The sequence below is a fragment of the Camponotus floridanus genome, unplaced genomic scaffold (assembly GCF_003227725.1).
Source record: "Camponotus floridanus strain SB8 unplaced genomic scaffold, Cflo_v7.5 scaffold1, whole genome shotgun sequence".
Classification (NCBI taxonomy): Eukaryota; Metazoa; Arthropoda; class Insecta; order Hymenoptera; family Formicidae; genus Camponotus; species Camponotus floridanus.
The window spans coordinates 2,353,533-2,380,158 of NW_020229214.1; the positions used below are offsets into that span (position 1 = coordinate 2,353,533).

Sequence of the window (26,626 nt, forward strand, 5' to 3'; positions counted from 1 at the left end):
CACTTTTACTTACAGAAAAGTAATAATTTAATACAATATATATATTAATACATAATTTTAAAGCTTTTGATAATTACTTAGAAATTAGAAATTCACAATAGTTGGCAGTTTTCATTATTATAATTACGCTTTTGTTATCCTTAAAATATAATTTGACTGTCTTAAAATAAACAAAAAGAAGATAATTATATATCATTATGTGAAAACAGTAATAAAATTATATTGCGGTCTTGCAATATAATTCATAGCATGCATAATACACACATAAAATAAATCTAAATTGCAAGCAAATATTTATATTATAGTGTTATAAAAAATTAGCGTCGTTATACATATTAGTTATTTAATCAACTGCTTAAAATATTATTTAAATATCATTTTACAGCAATGAAAGACAGAAAGAGAATCATATTTATTCAATTAATTAAATAATAATTCTTACTTATACATATTACCTTCCTTCATATTATACATTATATAAATATAACCAACACTAAAAGGAACGGGGATCCCTTATATACTCCTGGTATTTCCGGTCAAATGTTCGCTTTTGCACATTCATGCAATATGAGCATTTTTTACAATATCGCTAAATTAAATTATGTAAATTATTAAGGTATCTTCGTCATCCAAACTTCAATTCGATACAAAATACGAAGTTTATTCGAGACGATTACATACAAGTAAAAGAATGACAATAAATAGTATATGCAATGGTAACATGGTGTACAATAAATAAAACAGAGAACGCTAATGTATAAGTATACAAACGAATAAATATGTTACGTATCTATACTGGATAAAATGCATAATGTATACTTAAGAGTTTAACAATAAGTGTACGTCTACGAATACTTAATTTGAGTCGCGGCACACATCCATAAGTAATACAAAATTATATGTAACGCTAAAATATTAACGTATTTAAGTATAATTTCAATATAAAAAACATCGGACATAAATATATATTTACGCACATAAATATATATTTTAATCTATCATATAAAGGATCTTGTCACACATGTTGGTGCTCAGGAAAAATCAACTCGCTCAAATGATTCTCTGCATTCAAAATTCATAACAATTCTTTATTACCGCTTTTGATCATATTTGATTTAAAGGGAGACGAAAGAAATCGTGAGATCGAAAAGAAATCAGAATCCTCGAACTTCGATTCCGCTAAAATTTCTCGCATGTGTTAAAATTAACGGATTAACTAAAAAATAAAATTGTCATGTGTTCGCACGATAAGGCGAGATTCTATAGTAGACATCGGAAAAAAAGAGAGAATCATCTACGTCTAAATATCTCGGTACGCATCAATACATGACACTGTTATATTTATACGTATGCGTGCACATACATCCGTCTATATATAAACGTAGGAACTCTGTACATTCGTGTACACTCGGGATATCACAGCTAAACAATATTTAAGCTCGCCATCCGCTTAGGTATGCAAGTAAAGCTAGAATAAATAGGTTTCACGAACAGCCTAAAAATTCATCGTTGATCCCTTCACATGCTATCGATATCTGCATATAGCAGATTTTCGTCAACTTAATTTAATTAATCGAGTCTCGTGTCCGTATAACAAACCGTTTTGATCATAAGCTTCATAATTTATGTTAGCATATTGATATAAATATGTGTAAGACGGCCGATCGAACGTGCAAAATGCATTCATAAAATTGTATTCTTTTTCTTGTACCTCCATCTCTTTCTCTCTTTTTCCAATACATATTTTTATGATATATTTTTCGTTGTCTTCGGATAGCCGAGTGCCTGAGAATGAAAATGGGCTTTTGATATGCCATTTTGCATACGCACGATATGATTACGAGTTTTAAGTGCATTTAACCGTGGCTATAATTTACTGGACCAATATTTCCTGAATCTAATCGATTCGAGAATATGCATTGGGTGTTTCAAAACATTTTTATCAGTGTTATCGGCCATGTCGATATTCTGTGTGTATGTTATTAGATATATAATACTGTTCTGAAGTAGATCTCTTAATACTGTGGTCTCTAGTACGCCGTGTTATCGACAAAATATTCGTATTACCATAATCAGAACCTGTTGATATTATTCGAAAGATATTTATTAAATTAAGCAAATGTTGTTCACGGCTGTTGAGATATCTAATCTTAACACAATATCAGGCACGTTTCTCTATTGACGAACTTACGGAATATTAAACGAGTAAAACTATATATATCTGAATGAATGATCGCGATGATGGAATAAATATCGAAGTTATGTTACTATGATATAAGTATATGTTCGATACTGTAAAGAGCGGTGCCTTTAAACGATCAGCAGATCTTGTCGATTAAACGCAAAAAAATATAAAAATGACTCTATGTATAAAAATAAAGGCTTATCTTAGCTTCCTGCTGCTTAAAATTTTTCTATTTTCAAATGCAAAGATTCGAAATAGTTGTATAGTATAATAAATTAGAGAGTCTCGAAATATTATGTATACTCTTTCGTGTACAAATTTTTTTTAATTAGTTCAATTTAATTAGTCTGCTTCTCAATATTCGATTCGAGGAACTATTTCGACCACGTGAATTTTTCTTTTTTATCGTTTTGGCCCTTTTTTTCATTTTCAACCATTTTTTAGGTCTTCTAGGCTTAAGAATACACTGTTCAGAATTCTCTGTATGTGTTCCGTTGAGTGATTTAATTTTGCAAGTATTGGGTATCGTCACATTTAAAGCGTTGCGCATTCCTAATGACCAATCATTCAAAAATTTCTCGTATATTTTCAACACTACCCAGTCTTGAACCAGCATTCGACTTATACCGCCTTCTTTAGCTAATTCGGATGTTATCGTTGTATTATTCGGAGGAGGAAGATCGATTTGCAAATTATACATAGCATTCTCGACTTCGCACAGCATCTGCAATTATACAAACAAAATGTTAATTTTACATGTTTATACTTTTACTCGCAAAAGATCGACATTGCCTGACATTGCGCATTTACAAAATTTATAATAAATTCGATATACATGATCGGAATAATAAAATCTTATACTTGTTAAACAATTAATTTAGGAGAAATTTTAATGCGCGATTGAAATGCAAATTAATTTTGATATAAATCTTGATATAAATCTTATTATACCATAGCTTTACCTGAAGGATCTGATTAAATGTTACGTCAATCATCCAGTCCCGAATGTGTATGCTCTCATTATCTCCGGTGGAGATTGAATCGAGACGAAATTTTTCAAGTTCATGGAACGTAATGGCAAACTTTTGAAGATTATCGTACAAATATGGAAGAAAATGCTGAGGTTTCTTCTCCTTTTCCAGGCACAGAATTTGTTTACAGTACCACGTGAGCTGCTCCTTGGGCAACCAATCAAATTTGTACTTCCTTCTTTTCTTATTTATGATATACTTGAATAGTTCCTATAAAGAAAGATGAGATAATATTTAATGATTTTTAATTAAAACTAATGATTCTTAATTAAAAATACAAAGCAATAAAGACAAAGAGCCCTAGACAAAGATGGCAGAATTTTTTGTGTGAATAATTTGGTAAAAAATACTTTCACCTATGTCTAGGGCTCTTTGTCTTTATTGTTTTGTATTTTTTATTTATATCATATGAGCCTCTCATATTGCACTCTCTTATTAATTTGATTTTTAATTATATCATACCGGATATCTTTTAATGTAATTAGTTTCTTCAAATTTGTAAATTTCAATATAGAAAGATTTTATCGATTATTTATAATTATATTATAATCGCATAATTTATTTATGCGTGATTTTGTCGTAAAGTATATAATTTATAACTTGTGCAGATTATATTTTTGCATAACGTCGTTATATTTCATAAATTCAATAAATTACAATTATTATACATTTATGAATTATTTAATAGATATCCGATGTGACATAAGTAATCCTTGATTCTGATATTAATTCCGCGATATTGAATATCGCGTCAAATCTAAATATTTATACTGCTTTAATATTATGCACTATACTGTAATATAGAAATTACGATGTCATAAATCTGTCTCGGAATGCAATCATGCATATTCTAGTAAGCATATCCTAAGTTTCGAAAGTCGAAAAACAAAATATATACTATTCAATTCAAGTTGCAAATAAACCTGTACACTCTCTAGTAGACAATAAAATCTACCATCTCGATAACGTGTTATAAATAAATAAAATTTGTTATATAAATGTATTTCTATGGAATTCATTAAAGAACGATTACAAATATATTTAATAATATTAGCGACACACACATTTTTATCGAATGCGTTGTAACACGATGCAAGCAATTTGTCAACAAATATAAATGATGTCAGCAACATAGCGCGGGACTCTAGAAGAAAAAGTAATTATGCTGGATGTGCGTGGCACACAGCGTAACCAATGCAAATTGCCGACGGAAAGTAGGATTGTGCACACCGGAGACGTTGCATTGTGAGCACGTGCGAGTCCCCCTCGAGCGACTGCCCACGCGATTTTACCCCGACGCCGCGATGCAATTAATTGCGGAATCGCGGTCGCGTCGTGGAGCGCTCTCTCGTGTCTTTCACCTGCGGATCTCTCACCTGCCTCTCCTTTTTGAAACACATGTAGGAGTAATGTGCGATGCGCATCTTCATTCGCACTTTCTTCAAGGATCTGTGAACGCTGTGCCGCTGCTGCGGCTGCTGCTGCTGCCGAATTGCCGTCTCGGTCGTCAGCACAATACCGCAAGGTCGTATCCAGGGTATTACATCCGTAGTATTACACTCTACGGGAATCGGTTGCTCGCAGATTCCTGAAACCGAGTTCAACTCCAAGTGCAGGATGAAGAAGAAAGCAATTATTTGTGCCACCGAATCTGTAATCGAAAATAGCAACTTTTGTCAGAGATATGTTATAAGACACAGTAAAACTAAAACTATTCAAACTATTAAATTGATGGGAAAGTTTTTTTTCGTTTTCTAACATTAATATTAAAATATATAAAATAAAAATTAAAATATAAAACTTCTCCACTAATTTAATATTTCTCTTTTTCTCTATTTGTGCGTTCTATATATATTTTTCATATAAAAATATTGATATTGTATTTTAATTTAAAAATATTCTGTTTTCAGACGATTGCATAATTTTTATTATTGTTAAGTCAATGGTTAATTATTAACATTGAGATATTGGCTAAGTTGCAATAAATACGTAACTTGATATACATCACGGTGTAATATTTATATTTGTGAAAGTTCACATATTCAATCAATTGTAAGATAATTCGTTAAAGCCAATAAAGTCCAACGGATCAACGGATTGAAAAAAGGTCGCGCGCTATTTTGCATGCAAGAGTAACAAAACGAGCATGAAGAGAGAAAGGGAAGGATGGAGATCCTTCCGACTTTCACACTCGGCATACCTATATGAATACGTAGGTATCTATCATCGCACCTACGCGTCAACTTAACAGCGACCAATTGTCGCCCCCGCAATAGGAAATGGATTGCAAATCGGAGAATCAAGATTTATACAATTAAACGTCGTAGCTCACAATTTTTCTCATAATTTGACATGCTGCAAATTTACTCTGGAATGGAGTTTTTCAAATTTTTTGCACGTAATTCACGCAGTACTATGTTAATAACAAGAGAAAACAATGTACGATAATGATAGATTAAATTTCTCATTTTTGTTATTTTTGTATTATCATACATTCGATTATAGTGTTTTTTATAATAACTGGCATTGTTTGACAATTGCATTTCGAGACGGGATTTGCGATAGCTTTACATTGATAGCTTTTTATCTTAATCCTTTTTATTTCCTTTTTTTATTTCCTTCTCCTCCGTAAGTGCATATTGAATTAAAAAATATTGAAGATAGTTGAGATATATGCATGCATTAGACATGCATTCTTCTTCCTTACAATATCGATGAAGAGATTCGTTACTTTTTTCATTCTTGGAGATTTTGTGTATGCAAATGGGCAGGAGTTAATTATCATTTTTATATTTTATTTATCATTTGTATACTTTATTTATCATTTTTATATTCATTTATTTCGAGTTTTTTCCATTTTTCATGTTTTGTTTAATTTGATTATATATTGCGTTATTTTATTATAGATTGACAATAATGAATCTTAGTACTGGAAGATGATTGAAACGTACACGATACTAATAATTTGCAATTTTTTTCGGATTAATTTGTTACTTATTTCCATTAGCGTTTTAGCTTATATCATTATAGTTATACTTCAAAGCTTTTAATTATTGTAAAATTTCATAAATTTCAAGACGAGAAAAGCTCTATTAAAAGAATGAGGAGTTGAAAAAGGAGAAGAATTAATTTGCAATCTGTTACAAGAGAGGAAAAGAAGAACTCGAAAAAACAATATCATATTTTGTGTTCTCACACGTTATTAAGCTTCGAATGAAATCGTATAATACTTAGCATCACGTAAACACATCGTATTGGATCTATTTTCGATCAATAACATTAAGTACCTGCGAAATCTAACATGGATGCTATAGTAAGTCGTTGTAAAGACCGACAAAGATTTTATGGACCGTTGCGAGGTCCATCAATTAACGCGCGTTGATAGTTCGTGCGTGCCGCAGAAAATCATCGAGTAAATTCGAGGTGATGATATGCGCCCTCAGATACGAGGCATTATGGCAATTCGATAAGATAGTACAATTCGCACGTCGGTCACGCGTGAACTAACGTGCGTGAACTGTGCATGGCACAATTATCGTGCGGCTCACGTGTATTATGTGTCTATTCTTATAATTCACGATAATTTGGGGTAATATCGCACAGACTTTTTCATTTTCATAATTTGAAAATTAAAAAAAAAAATAATAAAAATGATAAAGATATGTTAAATTTATATGAACTAGATTTAACAAAATATCTTAATATTTTGTTCCAAAATAAAAAGCATGAAAAAATCTCTGATAGTAGTTGCAATTATCTTATTTTTTTTTAATGAATCTCATTTTTCAGTTGTCTTAATTAATATTTGCCAATATTTTATAATAATCAATGTAACGAGAGTATTTAAATTTATGAATGTAATTATTTCGCAAGTTTATACACATACGATGTATTAAATTAATTTACACGCGTAACTCGATTAGCCCGTTAGCGAAACATTGTAGGAAGCTAGTTGTATGGTTGTGTATCTTATCATAAACTCGCGCCTTTTCTTGCGGAATCGCCCCAAGCAGTTTCAAGCATCCTGTCGGCTACATGCGTCACGTGGGCGTGCGCTAAAGGTGCACCTAATACTATATGCACTTCTAACGACCATCACTCCCAACTATATCAATTTACATTCTTACTTAGCAGTTACGGATTTCTTGCGTGTATTAATCTCATATCTGAGGGTGGACAGCTACAAAGTATCTCTTTCTGTCAAATTAATTATTTTTGACAGGCTACGATTTAATTTCGCTTTAGCGCAGTACATCCAAGATACATATATTCTTAAGACTTAGATGTCACAAACGAGATATATGTAATTAATCAAAACTAAATCTAAAAGTTACGATTAAACAATTGTTACGTTTATAAGTTTCAGCTTTTCAAAAATTATTAATTATTTCTAGAAATTATTAATACAATTGTCTAAATAAGCTCTCGAAATAATTGGCAATACAGATTACAATAAGTATAAAATTAATGCATCGCGAGAATAAAGTTATGCTCCGTAAAAAGAGCAATGCATTATTTTCTGGCATAATATCCCTGTAATCGCGATCTACCTATGGGCCACTAAATCGCACGCAATAACCGCGTTATTCCTCTATAGGATTTCATCACGTGCAATTATTCGAGCAGGCGCCTCATCCTGTTCTTACTGTACACTCTCATTACGCACGATAATCGATTCAAAACACGTTTCAGAACAAAACGTCCATCATTCATACGGTGAAATTATCCCAAAATATACTTCTTTTCAACCATTCGCATTCCGGGCAGCGTCGTGTCGACACGGGGTAGTTGCCTCCGCGGATTTAATGCATGCCTTCCTCGTCCCTCGATAGCCTCCGCCAAGGTGGAATCGCGGCTATTCCCCGCGATGGATTCCCCGGATGCCAGTAGTCGGACGATCGGTCGGCCCTCCGGTGATTTGGCGAAAAGAGGGCGGGAAACGGGGAGAGAGCGATGCTCTTTTTTTCCGCGGCACACAGGACGAAGATTGTTGGTTTTGCAGCACCGGTACCGCGGTGGTGAATGCCCCAGGGCGGCAAAAGGCGGTTGCTGCTTTCTGGGAACGGGTCGGAGTCCCGGCCGTACCGGGAGCGGTGATTGCGTGGTGATTAGCCTCCACCTTCGCCACTCTTTGGTCCGACCAACGGAGGACGAAAGGTAAGGAGAAAAGGAGCGAAAGAGCGCGCGCACACAGGTAAGGAAGTGCACCTCAAGTGTGCGGTGTATCGAGAGATATAGCGCAGTATTCATCGTTGTTCGGACGAGTGTGGGAGCGAGGTGCCCGATACGAGCCATTCGGGCCCGGCTTCGCGGATTGCGTATCGCAATCGGAGAGCGAGAGCGCCGACGTGCGTTGAAAAGTGTACGGAGATAAGTATGCGATGAGAGAAAAGGGTAAAGAGAATAGAGAGTCTCGCAATATGCGCCTGTCATTGCATGCACGGTTACAGAGAAGTGTCTCATTTTGCGGAAAGATCAAAGTAGTATATGAATAAATATGCGCGTGATAATCTTCATCGATTGCTCCGAAATATTGGAGTAGTAAATTACTGAAGAAACCGTTTAAAGAGATTTTCGATGCAGTTTTCAGTTCAGGAGCGAAGCTATGAGCAACTAGATTAGAGACCAGATAAACTGGTACTTTAAAAAAGTTTCCTAAGAAATCATTAGCGATGACGCATCTTGATAGATATTTTAGAGATACCGTAGTGCAAAGCGTCATTCAGCGAATCTTATACGCCTTTATCATGACAAATGTGCGCCTTTCGTTCATGCAACATCACTCGTAGAGGTATGTGGGACGCGTAGCCACGTCTTCTTCTATATTTCTTCTCAACCGCACGTATTCGCACTTGTGTAAGTAATGTTTACATGCCGAGAGAGAGAAAGAGAGAGAAAAAGAAGCATCATTCTAATTGAATCTATAGTGAGAATATCGCACCATGGGTGAACGCGAGTACCATAGAAAAGACAGATTATACGTAGCTCGCAACATTTGATACGATATGCGCATCGGGGATCGTTGGGAGCAGTCTACAGAGGCGTCGGGTTTCTCCCTCTGCTCGCGTTCTGAATCGAGCGATGATTAAAAAGTCGACGAGAGAAATAAGAAACGATTCATGCGGCAAAGGAGCGGGACTGATTGCGAGTCCAACGCGTATCGTGCTATTGATCGCAGCGATAAACACGTGCTAATTACGTTAATTATGAGATTCAATAAACAAGCATGTAGAAGTAATTAACGCGGAGAGCTGGCATTTGTGTCGTTTTCACGGACGAATGATGGAATCATTCGCGACATGACACAAGCCTGGCGCATTGTCTCAAAAGGCGCCTTTTAATCTTCGCTTAGACCGGTTTTTCTCTCCGCGAACCGCAGCTTCCCGCGTATTCAGCTCTTGAATATGAATCAGGCAGCGCGACGAAGGCACGCTAGGCGTACACAATATCCCCGACTTTCTCCCCCGAGCCGGCCGCAATCATTTCTGCGGGCGACTTTGATTTACGAGGTACGCGGGAAAACTCGAGACTACCCGCGCGAGAGTCCGCAGTCTCCGCCAATGGGTCCCGACCTTACGGATGCACCGGGCAGATTAGCGGGGCGCAGATTTGCATTTTGTCTGGCCGGACTACCACGCACGTATCGGGGATAGTCTCGGAGGGAGAGGGCGACCCCATCCATAAAATGCCGCTGAAGGGTTTTAAGCTTGCCAGAGTTGCGCGTCAATCTCCATCCTTCACCCTCCTCTCCCTCGCCGCAATTCCCCTCGTCTCTTTGCATGCTCCTTTTGTTTTCTACCTTGGATCCTAGCCCCCGTTCTCCTTCGCATCTTCTTCTCCGGTCTACCTGCTGAGCGTCGCCGACGCATCGAATTATCAAAGGTGTTTCTACGCTGACGCATCGTAAAACGTCTGTAATACGCGAGCGAGGCGCCTCGGTGTTACGACGATATGGATCACTGATGTCATCACACTGACGTCACCCGTCGTTTATATCCAGAGGTGACAACCTAACGTTGGCATCGGTGCAAGAATCGATCTCAAACGTTCCGTAACGTAGGAAAGACGAGGAGGAGAAGTGCAGGAATGCACGCGGTCGGTTACCATACGGCGTTCAATGTCATCGTCGATTACGTTATCTCGATTCTCTGGCCGGCGATAGACCGCCGCACACGCGTGTGCACGCGTGCATAAGAAAGCGCCCGCGAAGGCTGATTGTACCATACGTTAATCGAATGGTAGCGATGGGTTGTGGTATCTCTTTTCTTCCCTTTCCCTTGCTCTCTCTTTCTCTACCTCTTGTTTCCTCTCAATCTTTTCCCCTTCTTTCGAATTCTTTCGATGACAAGGATTACGTAAGTCATCTGGCATCAAAGGGAACTGAATACATGCCGTTAAACGATTGTTTATCCGTTAATTCTTTGCAGGTAAAGCATAATATGTGCATTTTATATCGCGATGTCTTGTTTAATCTCTGAATATTTTCTCTGATAAGATGTAAGAGAATACGACGATCTAATCTGACACACTGATATAGAGAGTATATATATGATATTAATTTATACACAATTTATCTCAAGATTAAAATATTCGAATTAAGATACATTTTTCACAAATCTATATAAAAAAATGAGATAGAAAAAAGTTTCGTTAAATCTTTCTAATCTTATCTATCTTATTATAGTACAGTCGTATCAAAAAAGACCTATGTTTTTTTTTGTTTCTGGAACAAAAGCTTTGCCAATCGAATTAATTATCTTATCATGTTTGCTACGCAGTGCGTTATGTTTCGTTAGATCGATATGCGTTTATATATGAAGATAAATCATACTAATCCCGCTTGACATGGTTTGTAGCACATACGTGAAAGAGAAAGTTTGCTGAATTATATTGTTAACTGATGGTAGGAGGATCTTGCGGTAGGAAGAAATCGCGTTGTAAGTATATAATCACGTTATTATTTCGGACCATTGATGCCTGAGAAGATAATAATTACGATGTTATATAGAATTATTCTTGTTATCATGTATAATATATTCCAGAACTTCCAACTGCATTTTTAATAAGATTTTTTGGCAAATTAATTTCTTTTTAACAATTTCCAAAAGAGCAATAATCATGATGAACAAAAATATTTGGAATCAAATATTTCTTTAAGAAAATTTTAACATAAAGTTTTAAACAGCCAAATATTTAAATAAACTATAAAATTAGGTAAACAATAGAAAAGGTAAATAATCTATTTTAAGCGAAGAAAGAAAAAGAGAGAATCTTATATATTATGTATTATAAAAAGAGAGAATCTTATATATTATATGTTTAAATGAAAAATTTTCAATTGAAACAACTTTTACCTTGAATTTTATAGATTACTGAGTAATTATGATGTATTACATGAGTTTTATTTTTATTGTTATATTCTCTAAAAGGTATTATTCTGATGCTATAACTTTCCACGGTTTTATAGAAGAGAAACTATTTTAATAAATATATTATATAATAAATTAATATAGTTTAGTAAATTAATACATAAGTCAAGGACATTAATAATAATAAGATATATTAACTTAATCGATATAATCATTTCAATGCAAATACTATAATGCCATAAAGCATTTTCATATTTAATTAATAATTAATAGCATACGTTATCCATTTCAATATATATTTTTATCGATTTGTAAATCATGCTTATTGTTAGCAATGAGCATGATTTACAAATCGATAAAAATATATATTGAAAATTGCATGCAATTTAAAAAAAATAGATATCGGAAAACATATATAATTTAAATTGCAATTGTTTCTATCATCTCTCCTCGCTTTCATGTTAAGTTTAATTATTTACACATTAAATATTTACATGCAAAGTACTATTGACAGATCAGTATATTTCAAATAACAATTCATGCATTTATGTATCTATTTAAATAACATGGCAACATATAAGGAAGCATCCTAAAGCGCAGTTTTCAAACTTCCGTTTATCCATTAGATTCGTAGGAAGGGTGCACACAATGGGTAAGAAACTGGTCGTTTGGTCTCGTCGCAGCCGAGAGTAATTCGCCATTTGTCGCGTAGTCGATTCCGTGATGTATCTTTTACGAGCGACGGGATGAGGATGCATTCACACAATGCACAGTCCGAGTTTGCATCTCCGTGTTTTCTCTTCGGTTTGCCTAACCGTCGACTTTGAGAATGATGACTTTGATAACGGCAAGTACACGCGAATGCGAAATCAAGATGACAGTGTTTTGTCGCAAAATGAGACCGTCGGGATTATAAAAACACGTGCGTACAGCACGTGTGCCGTGTAAGTTAAAGAAAGCAGAGACCATCGTGTGTGACTAACGACGGGCGGTCTCGGACCGGGACGGACATAAAATCGAACTCTCACGTCGCGATCTATAGAGGCCCTTTACGATGATCTCGCGTACCGTGAATATACAGAGACGTCATCCGGGCCTTCAGATGGAACTAGGTACGTGTATACCACGCCCTTTCGTCGACCCTTTGGGTCCTTTACGATTTTCCTGCCTAGTGAGACACGCCGAACACGGCCTCGACGCTTCAGATCGTAAAGACGGTAGATTCTGTCATCGCGCACCCGACTGACCAGACATTCTTTATATCGGCAACAAATATATTTTCAGATCTTAATATACCACGAGTGATATATCGTATTATATATCACTTTGACTGTCGTCGTTGGACTTCTCTTTAATATACGCGAGATTAATGATACAATGATAATACGCGGTAAATTTCATCAACATGTCGCGCAAAAAATAATCGTGTATTGCGAACAATGGAGAAAGTAATATCTCCGTAATACATATCTCAATCTTTGCATTTAGCTAATCCATGAAACTATTGTATAAAGGACAAACAGACTGCGCTGCATTATTAGATATACAATAGAATAGAGATTAACCCCTTTCATGTCTGATGGTAATTCCGTCTCGTGTGTACGCGAGAAGAGCAAAATTCGCCGCTTTGGTCAATCAGCGTCGGAGCCGTAGCATAAATAAGTAGGAGCGTGATTGAGCGAGCCACGAGCACGTGATGCCAGTGTGTAAAGCCGTGATGCACGTGACTCGTTCGGCCGACTAGTGAATTGCGACGCTCGTCGTACGTGTGTTTTGCGTGTGTCTTCTCGTATACAGGCTCGTGGTCGCGTCGCGCCGATCATTGAACCGGCTCCCAACACAATCGCAGTGAATCAAAGTTGTCGGTGGTCAGGCACGAATCCGGCCCCGCTCGCCACCCACGATATTTGCGCGGAATACGCGAGGCCCGTTCGATACGTAACCGATTTTACGAAGCGTCCGCGAAATGAATTTTTTTGCCGATTCGCAGACTATTGCTGCCTACGCACTGCCGGCGGGACTTATTCGTATTGTCTCCTTTTAACGACGCGACAGCGTAGTCAGTTACGAAACTTGTTGCGTTGATAGGTTTTAGCCGAAACGTCCAGATACTAACATAACCAGTTCGTTTTTTCGAGATGACAAATGATCGAGACGGGTTGTAAAAAACGAATTAAACACATAATTAAATATGTCGGATTAATCCATTTGCGGATAGACATGACAACTTGTCTGACTTTGAAAGCTATCAAAAATTGATCACTTTATTCGATATTATTTGAAATTATGTAATTTTATTTGTGAGGAGGAAGATGACATTATGAAAACAAATCAAAGATTTCTCTCTCTCTCTCTTTCTTTTAAGAAAAATTCTCGGCTCCAAACTGGTCGAAGAGTATCGCTGCCTAAGGCATCGAGACTCGAACTTTCGCCTATCCTGTATATACAATGCTGAATCGGTCCCTTGTCACATTTCATCGCGTGTTTTCTTCACCCTTCCACCCACAACAGTGTTTGAGTTAGTTTAAGTATCATGACATCGGAACAATCAAAGTATCTTCTTCCCTCGCTTGGAATAATAAACTAGTCGATCGCAGATCGAAACATTGGTGAATTCACACCCGGTGTTCTCCAAGCAAAGAACACTGTTTTTGTTCAGCTTGGATCAATCGTCGTGTATCTTCGGCTACGTCATGGCAAGCGCATTCATCCCGTTCGACTCAATGCGAACATGAATGAACACTCATTGCTCATTGCGCGCGCGACCTCAAGGTAGAGAATAGCAATCAGTCGCACGATGAGTGATGTCAGGTGGTAAGAGATTGCAAACGAGGATTTGTCTTCGACTATCGCTTATGTTAGTAGGTTTTTCGCAATTGACCATGGCGAAAAACTAATATGTACAACGACTCTCGTCGTATTTGTATAACTAATTAGCTTATTTTTTTCGATTGCGAGAAAGTACTGAAGTATTAAAATCGAAATTTTTACGTCTGATATGAAATGAAAGACCGATAAATGCCCGGATCTTACATGTAAGGCAAGTTGATATTTTATTTTATATCAAGCGCCCACGTTCGAACATAATGGATTCTACAATTGAAACATGCGGAAATAATTGAATTGAAAATAAAACACGGTTTGATATTGCAGCCATATACACCCACTTCAGTACGCTCTACTTCTACAACGCGGTCGGCGCATTAAAGTCTTCCTCTGAAGATGACTTTCAAAGAATGAAAGATACGCGTTATAATTTCTACGTGTCGTGCATAGCTGCGGAAGTGAGCACATTATTGCGGCGTGCCAACGGCAAGCTTCGGCCTCCATAATTGCAATCGTAGGTGGTGGAGTAGAAGACTTTGCGGTGGAGCCTCGTAAAGCTCGGCTCACTATGCAGCGTGTAATTTAAACATTGCCTCACTTCTGTACCGCTCGCATTGCGAACTTCTAAATCTGCGCGGACGAGCAAAAGTGTGCGGTCAACATAATAGTCTGTTAATGTCAATAATTGGGAGCTGATCAAACATGTAGAACGTGCGCTCGTACGTGTTGGGCTGTGTGTGGCTGGGATCAGGTTTAAAAAATTTCACGAAGAATATGGAGCGCACGTTATCCAATTTGGGATGTTAGGATTCGTTATTAAGCATCGACCGGCTTCAAGCTGGTTATTAAGCAATCGGTTAGTATATGATTTACTATAATATCGTTAAATTAAAATCGTCGTTATTTAAACGATCGGTCAAACGCGGCAATCAAGTAAAAACTGATCCCGACTAATGTAATCTTTTAAAAAATGTCGATAAAATGAAGCGTAAAAAGATGTTAAAAAAATGCCGCAGGATATATTAAGAGACAGAGGAGTCACCTTGAAAAAGCAACGAGAATGATCCGCCGACGCGCCTTAAATGCAGAAGAGCTGCCGATACTTATACGCTCGTAAATCCAAGTAATTAGCGACTCTTTATGAATAACGAAACCGCGAAAAATCTTAAATTACAATGTAAGAAACATTACTTCCTTTGAATTATGAATTGAATTAATTGTCGAAAACTTTCATTACGATTGTAATAAATCTATCCATGAATCTTAAATGGTAGGTAAAAGCAGATTACGTTAAATGAATGAATAGTGTAGTTAAATCATCATGTTTCTAAAATCTACTACCGTAAAGGATTTTACTTATCATCGTTTTCATGCCGCAGATATTTATGCAAACATTGGATATTTAATGTACTTAATATTGTAACTTTGCAAGATAGACGAAGAAATATTTTACGTACGTATTTTTTATCTTATACAATTATACAACAAGACGACTCAAGGATATCCTTTACATTTTATTATATCATGTGCATAATTAGCTCTGCTGCACATAAAGTTAGGTATATGAATTTTTACTTCAATGCATTAGGCTTTCGACTAACACGCATTATTTGTCGATGATTAGACTCATTAAGTATTATTTCTTCCGCTCACATCACAATATATAATCGTCCACTTTAATGTTTGCTGCGCGAAACGTCTCTACGTGCACTTTTTTTCTCAGGCTCTTTTTTACAGAAACAAGAAAATACATTCCCATGTTTTTTGTGACATTGTACGAATCAGCATAAATAAATGTACGAGGAATCAGAAACGTCGTATGAAAGTGTTATTGGAACATTCGTAAAACTTTCCCTTCGTGATCGATTTAATCGCGCGAATTATTTATAAATCATAAATAAGAGATCTCGTTCTAGAATCGTAATTTCGCGTATGATATATTGTGCACCAATGTCTGAGAACGAAATCGAATCTAATTAGCAGATAGTAATCGAACAAGAGAATTAGTCTATCAAAAAATTAAAGTTTTATTTTCGGCTTGATTTATTCGTAAACTGTCTTTCCTTGTTTCTCTTTTTTCTTTTCGCGTCTTTACTTGCCATGTTTGGTGTCGCTTCTTCAGTTGTAACTAAGTACGATTAACAAATTGCCACAAAAAGTAACCCCGAGACCTTAGATCATTCGATGCTTCATCGTTGACGTGGTATCTCATCATTAAATGCAAGCTAGCTGCTATCATCTCATAGATAATGCTTATTTTATATTATAATTAAAAGAATTTTAAATCAATCTTAATCTAATTTCAAAAGCCAAATATAATTCGAAATTGAAAATTAGAAATAATATAATAAATAGCAAAAAATCTAACTATTTTCCCTCTCTTTTTATCTTTTTCTTTTTATATAATTAAATACTCTAGTAGAAACTTAGTAGAAACTTGCAAAATTTTAATCGATACAATCATTACTATTTAATCTTAATGGAGAAATAAAGGAAGACCAAGGTTATAAATCAAGATGTTAAGTCAACATCTAATGTTATAGAGAGAAATATTACTCTATTGTTTGATTTCTATCTAAGACCGGATCTTAATAGCAGGCGTCAATTAACTGAAAGTCAGCGTGATCTTTTCGTAAGAGACAATTCACGGCAGAAAAATCATTCCATTGCGAGATATACGGTGAATCTTCAACTTTTATATGCATATAGTAATTCTTCGATGTGTCACGCGCGGTCTGAGCGCTGGCATAATATTTTCATTTCACGCTGGAGTGCTCGTCTGTCCCATAATATGTCCAGTGAACCCTGCTGAACCCAAAACCACAACCCAGTACGCGTCCAAGTCGCTCTCGGGACCTTACTTTTCTTTTATTTCCATTGCAGGACGTAAGTCACTCGGGTGACACTAAGGGACGTACAAAAATTTCACGATGTAACTCGTGTCAAAACTTCGTGTTGTATAGGATGCCGCCAAAAATATTGGTTTAAAATAAAAACAAAATATTATATATCATTCAGGAAATAATAATTATTTAGATGGTAACGAAAAAATGCATCAATCATTTCCGCGTCTTCAGTGATCGAAATGAAGAAAACATTGAAGTCGATGGAATTAATACATCATAATGACTATGAGAGCCGAAAGTTTCCAAAATAGAAATCATGGAATTGCCAGAATTTAAAGTCGGCGGCTCGGTTCGACAAAAGAGAGAAAGGTTTGCCTGAGAGTTGTTTGACTCCTCCTTCGTTCTTTCCCACCTCTGAGGAATTGCTTTTGTACGTACGAAAGTAGTCAATTTCCTTTCTGCGAGGAGGATACCGTATGAAAGACGCGCGACGTACAGACCTGGACTCCGGAAGACGACCAAGTGGCGTCGACGCCGCTCGACACCGTCCTCGTCCGCTGGTCCGCATCGTCGTCACTTTCAGCAACGATGGGGACCACCTCCGGGGCGCGCACGAGTGTTTAATAAACCGGTTAAGGCCCGTCCCCGGATCTGTTTGCCTTCGGCTTTTGTAACTTTACTAGTGTTGTGACTCGAGTCCGCGGAGTCTACATGAAAAAAAGGGGTCCGCGATGGTACCCGAGCAAACAGTCCGTGTGTGTCTCGTATCAACACGACGCGCGTCTCTATCGGCGGCTGTACCTTCTAGAGGATGGTGGGGAACGCGGAGGTGGAGAACAGACAGCTTTCGGTGACGAATTTAAATTTGTCATTCCGGAGTTAGAATTACCCTTCGAAGTTTTATTGTATAAGAATACGATTCCATTACGGATTTGTATACTATTATTTGTACTTCAGATCAATGTCTCTAAGTACTGAGATTATTTAACAACGATATTTGAATCTTAAATGATTCAAAAATAATAAATCATTTACTCATATTTTTCTTATCTCATATACTGATATGGCTGGTCGATATGAATGTAGTAGTAAATTCTACTTTTAACTTTAGTTATACATTACAAGTTATTGTTGAAACGTATGGTTGATTATAGGAAATTAATTACGAATTAATTTAAACAATTATTTATGGTGAATTGAAACTCTCTAAATAAATATGAGAGATTAAATAGATAGCAATGAGTAAGACTAGTTCGGAGGTGACAGTGACGCGGAACAACGGGCTATCGCGGTTAGGAGAACCGCTTTTAATCCGCAGAAAATAGAAATAAATAGATATGACTAAATATAAATTATTCATTGCGGTTAATATCAATGTGTATCAAGAGGTAAAATTGAAGATATATAATGGAAGTAACCAATGATGTAAATTCTTGAAACTTTTATCAACAAATATATTTATGCCAAATGAAATAAATAATTAATTAATTATTCGCTCAATTTCGCTTTTGTATAAGTGGAAAATCTATATCACATTCATATCATCAATTACATATAAAAATGTTTAATTATAATCGATATATTAGCAGTATTATATTGTATCATTTATAAAATTTTGTATTACATTCTTGTAATAAAAATTCATTTATACTAAATATGCTAACGATATAGATAAAAGTCATGAATTAAACTATTGATATCTATTTTCTTGAGCCCGGACTGACTGAAGCCAAATAAACACATTGGCAACTTAATCTCATGTACTGACTCATTTCAATGCTTAGTCATTAATTAGCGAAACAAGAATTTTTTAACCGCGTATGAAATCATAACTGCAAAGTCAAAATAATTGATATAAAAAGATAATTAATAAAAACACAATTTCTTATTAATTATAAATAAGTAATATAAAAATAAATAAATATTAATATATAAAAATTTTCTGAGAATGAACACTATATATATTATGATTACGAATAAAATAAAATAAAATATATGTTGCACGAATGTTATATCAGTTCCGCAAACAATGACACTATTAATCTTTCAGTTATCAGTCTTTCAGTCTTATGTGAGAAATGTTTGCATTGTTATCGCAAGAAAGTAAAGCTTAAACGTATTCATCGCTTAAGCTTTGGATTGGATTACTACAAAAGTTCATGCACAATTGCTGTTGACTAATTTTTATTTCTTTTCAGAAATATTTTCATATTTATCTACTCTTTTTAAGATTGTAATTTAAAAGCAAACAAAATTATTTGTATTGCTAACATTAATTAATATGTAATTAATGTTTTGAAACTATGCAATGTATAGTATTTTGTTTTATATTTATTGAAAATGTATTGTAAATTTATATGGCACAGAAATTATCTATGAAAATTATGCATATCTTTGAATGATGTTAAAAATATATAGATCAGATTTCTTATAATAATTAATAATGTTAATAATATCACGAGGTTTTTAGTACCTCGTATAAATATAATTAACACAAATTTTAATTAAGAGCTGCTGTTGACAATAGATGGATAAATTTTAATAGACGAATGAAATTAAGAACTTGCACATATTTAACTAAATTACTGAAATGTACATAATTAACAATTATTAACCGTAATAATATAAAGAAACAGCCTTGTATTTTTTTCCTTTAAGCATTATGGGAAGAATGATTGAGATAAATATTTTCTGACAAAATTAATGCTGAATGAAGCGAAAAAACAATATATTTATAACGTGTTGAACATTTCTTCAGAATCAATTCAAGAAAGATTCCGAAGAGACATGCATTTTTAATTATAAAAAAGCATACGAATGCAAAGCGAATGGAAAACTATATATATCGTAAATTTAAATAACTACATGTTAATAAGGCAAATTATAGATACGCGTTCGCGTTTAATTGTTTTCTGTGCTCGCTATAAAACGCGGCTCGATTATCTTTTTCTTTCCCAACCTTCTCCAGATCACTAACCCCTGTTGAGCGCAATCGATAAAGACGATAAAAACAGCGCATCGAGCGAATTAAGAAAAACGGTATCTTAAACGTCGCGGATTCTTCACGTGTCATTGCATCATTATACATGTTTCAGTAAAACTCGTCGTCGGTCTTGCGATCGTTTTCTTTCATTTAGTTCTGCGAACTTGCCGTGACAGAAATGCGTAGCGATTTTCATTCTTCTGCGCGATGCGATCTCGCGGAGACGTCAATGCCAGAAGCGAAGTAACGCTATAATGTATGTCGGCGAGGAGGAACGACACGCGCCAACGCAGTGTAATATCCGCGAAATTTTCGTCTGTTGTTGGCAAATGTTTGCGCGCGGCCAATACCTCATCTCCGCGAGACGATGCGAAAGCAAAATATATATATATGCGCATTAGAGAAAGTGGATAGAATTCAACAATGTACACACACCGCCTTAGTGTGGCGAGGGCGAAGGCTCCGGCCACCAGCAGATCGAAGATCATCTCTTCCTCGTCCTCCTGCAGGAAAGTCCTCGGCTGCTCCGGATGATTGATTCCGCATCCACTTGCGCACTCGCGATCCCTCCACGAATCGGTGATTGGAATTGCTCCGAAAATGATGCTGTTATTGTTCGTTATCGTCCACCGTCGCCGGGCGACGAACTGTCACGCGAAGATATCGGAATCTTCGGGACACCCAGGAGTCCAAATCGCGAGAAATGCACCGAAGTTATTGTGCGTCAGATGGATGTCAAAGTGACATAACAGCGCACTAGAAATCTCCACATTGTCAGAGTTTCCGCGAGATAAGTTTCGTACTCGATCGGCTTGCTTTCCGTCAGGATGCAATTGACGTAACGCGATCGGCTGTTCACCTGCGTCACGGTAAGATCCTGGTAGCTGCGGATGGTCCTGCCCGTTGACATTCGCAGGACAGTGTGCGTCTAATCTAGAATTGCCCTGTTGGAGCTCCCAGTGACTCTTTGCAAACTCTCCAGAAGAACCACCGGCGCGGTAGACCATTCGGCTTGCCGATCTCGTGGTGACTGAGTGGGTCCCCCGGTTGCGACTTCCAGTTACTCACTCGAGCTCACGGACTCACTATTCACCTCGTCCTCTCGCTCTCGCACGCTCACCGGCACTCGGTTCCACCTCTCTCCCTCTTGCCACTGCCTCCAGCCCCCTTCCGTAGTCCCACCGTAGTCCTCGGCTTGTCAGTACGTCCTCCCTGTCCTCCCACCTGCACGCACGCCACCCTTGTTGCGCGATCTCCGCGTGGGGAGACATACTGTACCGACGAGCTATGCATTGGACCCCCGCGGGCCACGATTTCATTGCACGAACGAAACGTTATTAGATTCATCGATAGTTTTGCGGTCCCTGAGATAGATATTTCGAGGCGATTACTAAAAGTTGTATCATACAATCGACAACTACAATGCACATTTTTAAGGAATTATCTTATGTAAGAGGTATTAATTTTAATCAAGCATCAAAATAATTAGCTACAATGTATATATATATATATATATATATATATATATATATATATATATAGACGATTGAAACGAAGATAAATAATCTCGAGGCATGATTTTTCGGCAAGATGCATTGATTACAATTGATTGTACAAATAAAACAAATTAAAAATTGAAATGTCAAAATGATTAAATAATTGCATCTGAATTACTTAAAAATTTTGTTGCATAAAATTTTTGATAATATCAAAATCTTCATTTATTGAATGATATTGTTTTAAATTTGTCGAAGGCATTGTCACCTAACGTTATTCAAATGAAGATGTAGTCATTTAGGGAAATAACCACATCAATATATGTGGAAACCGGGAAAGTAAGTTTCTGTGTCGGGCACGTGGCTCATAAATCAGTGTTCGCGAAGAAGGTGTATATTCTTGACACAAAATTGATGACTAAGACTTGTTACGTATATGTGTCTGCTAAAATGCTTAATATACAGTCTGTCTAGTCGGTGTTTATATTTAACTTTATATCCCTCTGTCTTTCTCTCTCATTATTCAAACAAGATAATTTGATCATGTTGAGATTAAAATATGTCATACATATAAATCTGATGCACGTAGTTTATAATAAAGTTTATTATAAAAGTTTATTATAAACCTGCATATATGTTGTATTTTGGTCCAGACACGAGATGTTATTGTTAAAATTATTCATAGAGTCTCAAATTAATTTTATAAAAATAGGCTTTACTAAAAGTGCAAATAACATCCGGTCGAAAGATATCGCGCGAGACGTGTATATTTTTATTCTGTTGCTAAGGATGAGAGAGAAGCAAAGAGTCACATTGATACGTCATCGATAAGATATATTCGCGATTAGATGATCGATTTCAATCTCATCGATTGAATTATAGCAGTATTGCATAAAGTGTTATAAATAAAAAACTACGCACACAACAACAACATTTTAAATACCGAGAGATACGCGTTAAGATATCGCATTCGTGTTTTCTTGCCACGATTTCCGGTGATTCTGTCCGACACCTATTGGGTCGGATCACTTTTATTGCAGGCAAATATTTGCAAGGTGATTCCGCGCGTCGTAGCCGGCGAGGAACCCACGGCCGGTTCCATTAACGCGTGCAAATTATTCGAATATTATGCGCTACAAATTAGACGGCAGCGCCGGGATGGTCTCGTGGCTGCGGGCAACGTCGGTGCCGGCGAACGCCTCGGGATTTTAATTTAACGACGTGCGCGCGGTCGCTTAACTCGGGCTCCAGAAATGCGCGGGCTTCCTCGGAGGATCCGGCCGTAAGAGGATCGAATTACCGCGCCAATTATAGTGTCACGTCGTTAATTGACCGGTAATCCGTCCTATGAGGATGAAAAGATGTCTGCATGCGAAAAAGAGACTTTGAAATGCGTTTTACCTGAAATAAAGTCAAACGACGATACCTAACACGCAAGATTAGAATTATAAATGTATATCTAATGATACATTTGTGAATATTATATATCTTTTAGTATGCACGTACACGTGTGAAACGGTATGTTTGACATAAAATAAGAAAAGTTCAACCTAATAAATTAGCATATGTAACGTATATGATTTATACTTAAGATCCAGAACGTCAGATAAGAGAGAGCAAAGTATACATGCAATAAACATCAAAACTAATTAAAATTTGTTAATGCATTTACAATTTTAATTTGTTACGATATATTGCGTATTAAAATTTAATGCATTTTATTAATTTAAATTTTAATTTCGTTAACTTGTTATATTTTTATCATAGACGTATAAATACTGAATCTCGTCATCTTTATCGCGTATTTCAATGTCTGAAATACCCATTTACATTTTCGCGCCTTATCGAAGCGGCATCGAAAACGGTTGTATTGACGTTATAAAGTTTTCCGATAAGAATCGACGGCGTCAGAGAAATATTCCGTTGGGTCTTCCCCGAGTTTCTCGGTTTCTGTATAAATTACACATTTTTAACGTTTTCATTATGTAACTCATAACCGATAAAGCTACAGGCTATTTCCGAGCAAATGGCGCACTCCTTTTTTCTTTTAATGGGAGAAAATGGAAAATTCTCGCTACGCTCGGCTAACTCTTGAAATCGGCCGATCTGTCGACATGAGGTACGAGCTTAATCCCACTGTCGATAGTAATGTCGAGTTTTTGCTAGTGTTGTGTACGGCAGAACGGAAATGCCTTCCACTGTTGCGCTACTTGGTCCTTGGCTCGGTTCACTTATTATTTTTTTTTCTGTATACTGTCCCACCATCTTTAGAATAATTCTCGATCTGATTGGTTAAATCTCATTGTTGATTATTAATTTTGATTGGTCGGCATAAGCTTATGTACGTAAAAAATGTGTGCGAAGAAAGAGTGTGAATATTGCGAGAAATTATTCCATATATGGATTTTATTTTTAATTGTTACTTTTTTTATTGAAAGAAATTTTTTTCATTAACTCCCTAAGAGACATTTATATATATTTTAAGATTGATATCTTTTATAATTGTATTGTAATGTAAAATAACTATCATGGCACATAAGGTTAACTTCATTAATTAATATATTTTTTTCCATACATATTAACAATTACAACGTGCAGTTTCGTAAATATATTGACAGAAGACTAAGCAGGATTATGTGTCAATACAAGGGGGCCTTTTTGTTTAATCGTTACTTCCTGCCTCTGTGGATATATCGATTGCCACTTTATTTATTCGACCTACAATGCGATAAGATTAAGATAAATTTGATCAGTAATTTGATTCAAATTTATGCGTATGCGTATTTTGCTCATATACTTTGTAGCGCGTTCATATAAATATGGCGAATGCCACGTCAGGAGCAACATCAGAAATCATACTCGCATTTACCCACGTCGCGATAAAGACGATAGTCGACAGGTAGCTCGAGATGGTACAGGCGCCAGAAAATGATTCACGGAGATAAGTATGGCACGTGGAAGTTTGTTTATTTATTGTGTTATTATCGTGTCATTATTCAATCATTAAAGCTTCATCTATTAGTCTGTTATGATAAATAATTACGTTATATCGTGCAAACTATTTCATAAAATGACAAAAGTGAAATTACATATCACGATCATGTGAAATACACCGATCGCCATAGGCGACGCGTAGACGCGACAGAAGAAAAGTGAGCGTTCTCAGAGAAACACTGTTGAATGAGTACATTACACAGTTCTCTTGTGTAAAATCATTCGAATAGTTGTCGGTTGATTTCATGACTGCAAGGTTCCCTAGCCTGTTGCGGAGAAAAACGAGATGAAGCGCCGCGTTTCTTTTCATGTTGTCGCTTTTCACAATCAATGCGAGTATAAAGGATCGGCGAAAGATCGATTTCTACTGGACAACATTAATGCCGTGCTTCGAACACTCTCTGAAGCGATCATGGCGTGAGCAATTTGTTGCAGACGTATTTGCGTCAGTTTAATACGGGATGAGCCGTGAAATTCACCCGTTCCCATTAAAAAAACAAACACTTTTTTTAGCAATGCTATTTCTGAAGTGCCGTTATTAGTGGAGGAAAATGTGCAATTTGCACTGAAATCATGTTATCGCAAAAATGCAACGTATTGCGATTTGAATAAAAACAAAACATTATAAAGAAGCTATTATTTACAATTAGTAGATTATAATTCCTTTTATCTTGATAGGATCCTTTTATCATCGATATTGTATATAGAGAACAAAAGCTAGTGATAACGTGCAATTATCAATTATGATAATCGGTATAGGTAAACGAGTTATGTAGAAAATAATTGTTCATTCATGTAAATATTATGCACGTATCATCAGACGAAAGCATTTTATTACACTATCTTCTTTAATTAACTTTAAGAACGATATCGTGTTGAAGATACTTTTCAATGTATATTAAAAAATAAAATATATTAAATAAATATATTAATAAATATATTAATATATATTAAATATATTAAATATATTATAAATATATTAAATATATTAAATAAAATATATTAAAAAATAATATAGTTAAAAAAATCTTTATAAAAATCTTAATAAAAATAAATGTTTATAATAAAAATAATCTTAATGATAAAAATATTATTTATTGCACTCAATATTATTTTTATAAATAAGATGCAATTTTTATTTTGTGTATAAAATGCTTACTCTAATGAGACAGGTTCCGTTTCTCGTTCATTTGAAAGCGATCATAATATAATCATGCGTCATTTTTACCTAGCCGCATTTTCCTTGCTCGATGTTAATTCACCTTGTTGACTACTTTGTACTTCTTGATCTCACGTGCCGTAGGACGAGCCGCACGCACACGCGCGGGCGAGCTTAAAGCGGGTCACTCGAGTGATCGAGAGTTGCGATCAGCGCACGCTCCGTAAGGACACTCCCGTCGTATCGGGTTAATGAATGACTAGGCTGGAGTGGAACTATGAATGAACTCCACATAGCACTAGAGTATTATATAAGTACGCAGCTTGTGGGCGTTTTCTGCTCTCGGCCAATAAGAATAAGGCCTCCTGCGGAAACTTGCAGGCATGAGATGATTACGTCCGGATATTTTTTTCTTGGAAAATTATCCGAAACCGAGGGAGAAAAGAGAGAGAGAGAAGGGAAAATTGTGACGGAAAGGGAAATCCTTTAAGAATTCCCCTCTCCATCACAAATTTCTCTTCTCGGTCAATAAGAATCCTTAAAGGATTTTCCTCAGCATCACAATTTTCTGTTCTCAGCAAATAAGAATTAAAGGATTCTCTTCTCCATCGCAATTTTCTTTTTTCTCTCTTTCTTTCTTTTTCCCTTGGTTTTGGACAATTTTTCAAGAAAAAAAATATTCGCACATAATTTTTCAAAAAAAGAAATATTCGCACATATTTTATTAACCAAAGCAG

At 36.0% G+C, this 26,626-nt stretch overlaps 1 protein-coding gene and 1 long non-coding RNA gene across 3 annotated transcripts in view; one reads left to right on the forward strand and one right to left on the reverse strand.

Annotated features, from left to right (window-relative positions):
* The window catches only part of LOC112637840, a 115,881-nt gene that overhangs the window by 50,560 nt on the left and 38,695 nt on the right, over positions 1-26,626 (forward strand). The gene's annotated exons all lie outside the window — the stretch shown is intronic.
* LOC105250426 lies at positions 465-26,134 on the reverse strand. Of its 2 annotated transcripts, none has more exons than XM_025408387.1 (4): positions 25,959-26,134; positions 4,593-4,867; positions 3,148-3,426; positions 465-2,909 (listed from the first exon to the last, which is right to left on the reverse strand). In XM_025408387.1, exons 1-4 carry the CDS (start codon positions 25,966-25,968, stop codon positions 2,514-2,516), a joined length of 960 nt encoding a protein of 319 aa, XP_025264172.1. In that variant the 5' UTR covers positions 25,969-26,134; the 3' UTR covers positions 465-2,513. The 2 variants fall into 2 exon arrangements, with proteins under 2 accessions (XP_025264172.1, XP_011254819.1); XM_011256517.3 differs by lacking the exon at positions 25,959-26,134 and adding an exon at positions 20,674-21,303.

Coding starts and splice junctions, on each gene's coding strand:
- LOC105250426 (XM_011256517.3), bottom strand. CDS start 20,728: ATGATCTTCGATCTGCTGGTGGCCGGAGCCTTCGCCCTCGCCACACTA. Junction 4,868..20,673: donor CCTCGCCACACTAAGGCGGT/GTGTGTACATTG, acceptor TTTCGATTACAG/ATTCGGTGGCACAAATAATT. Junction 3,427..4,592: donor GTTTCAAAAAGGAGAGGCAG/GTGAGAGATCCG, acceptor CTTTCTTTATAG/GAACTATTCAAGTATATCAT.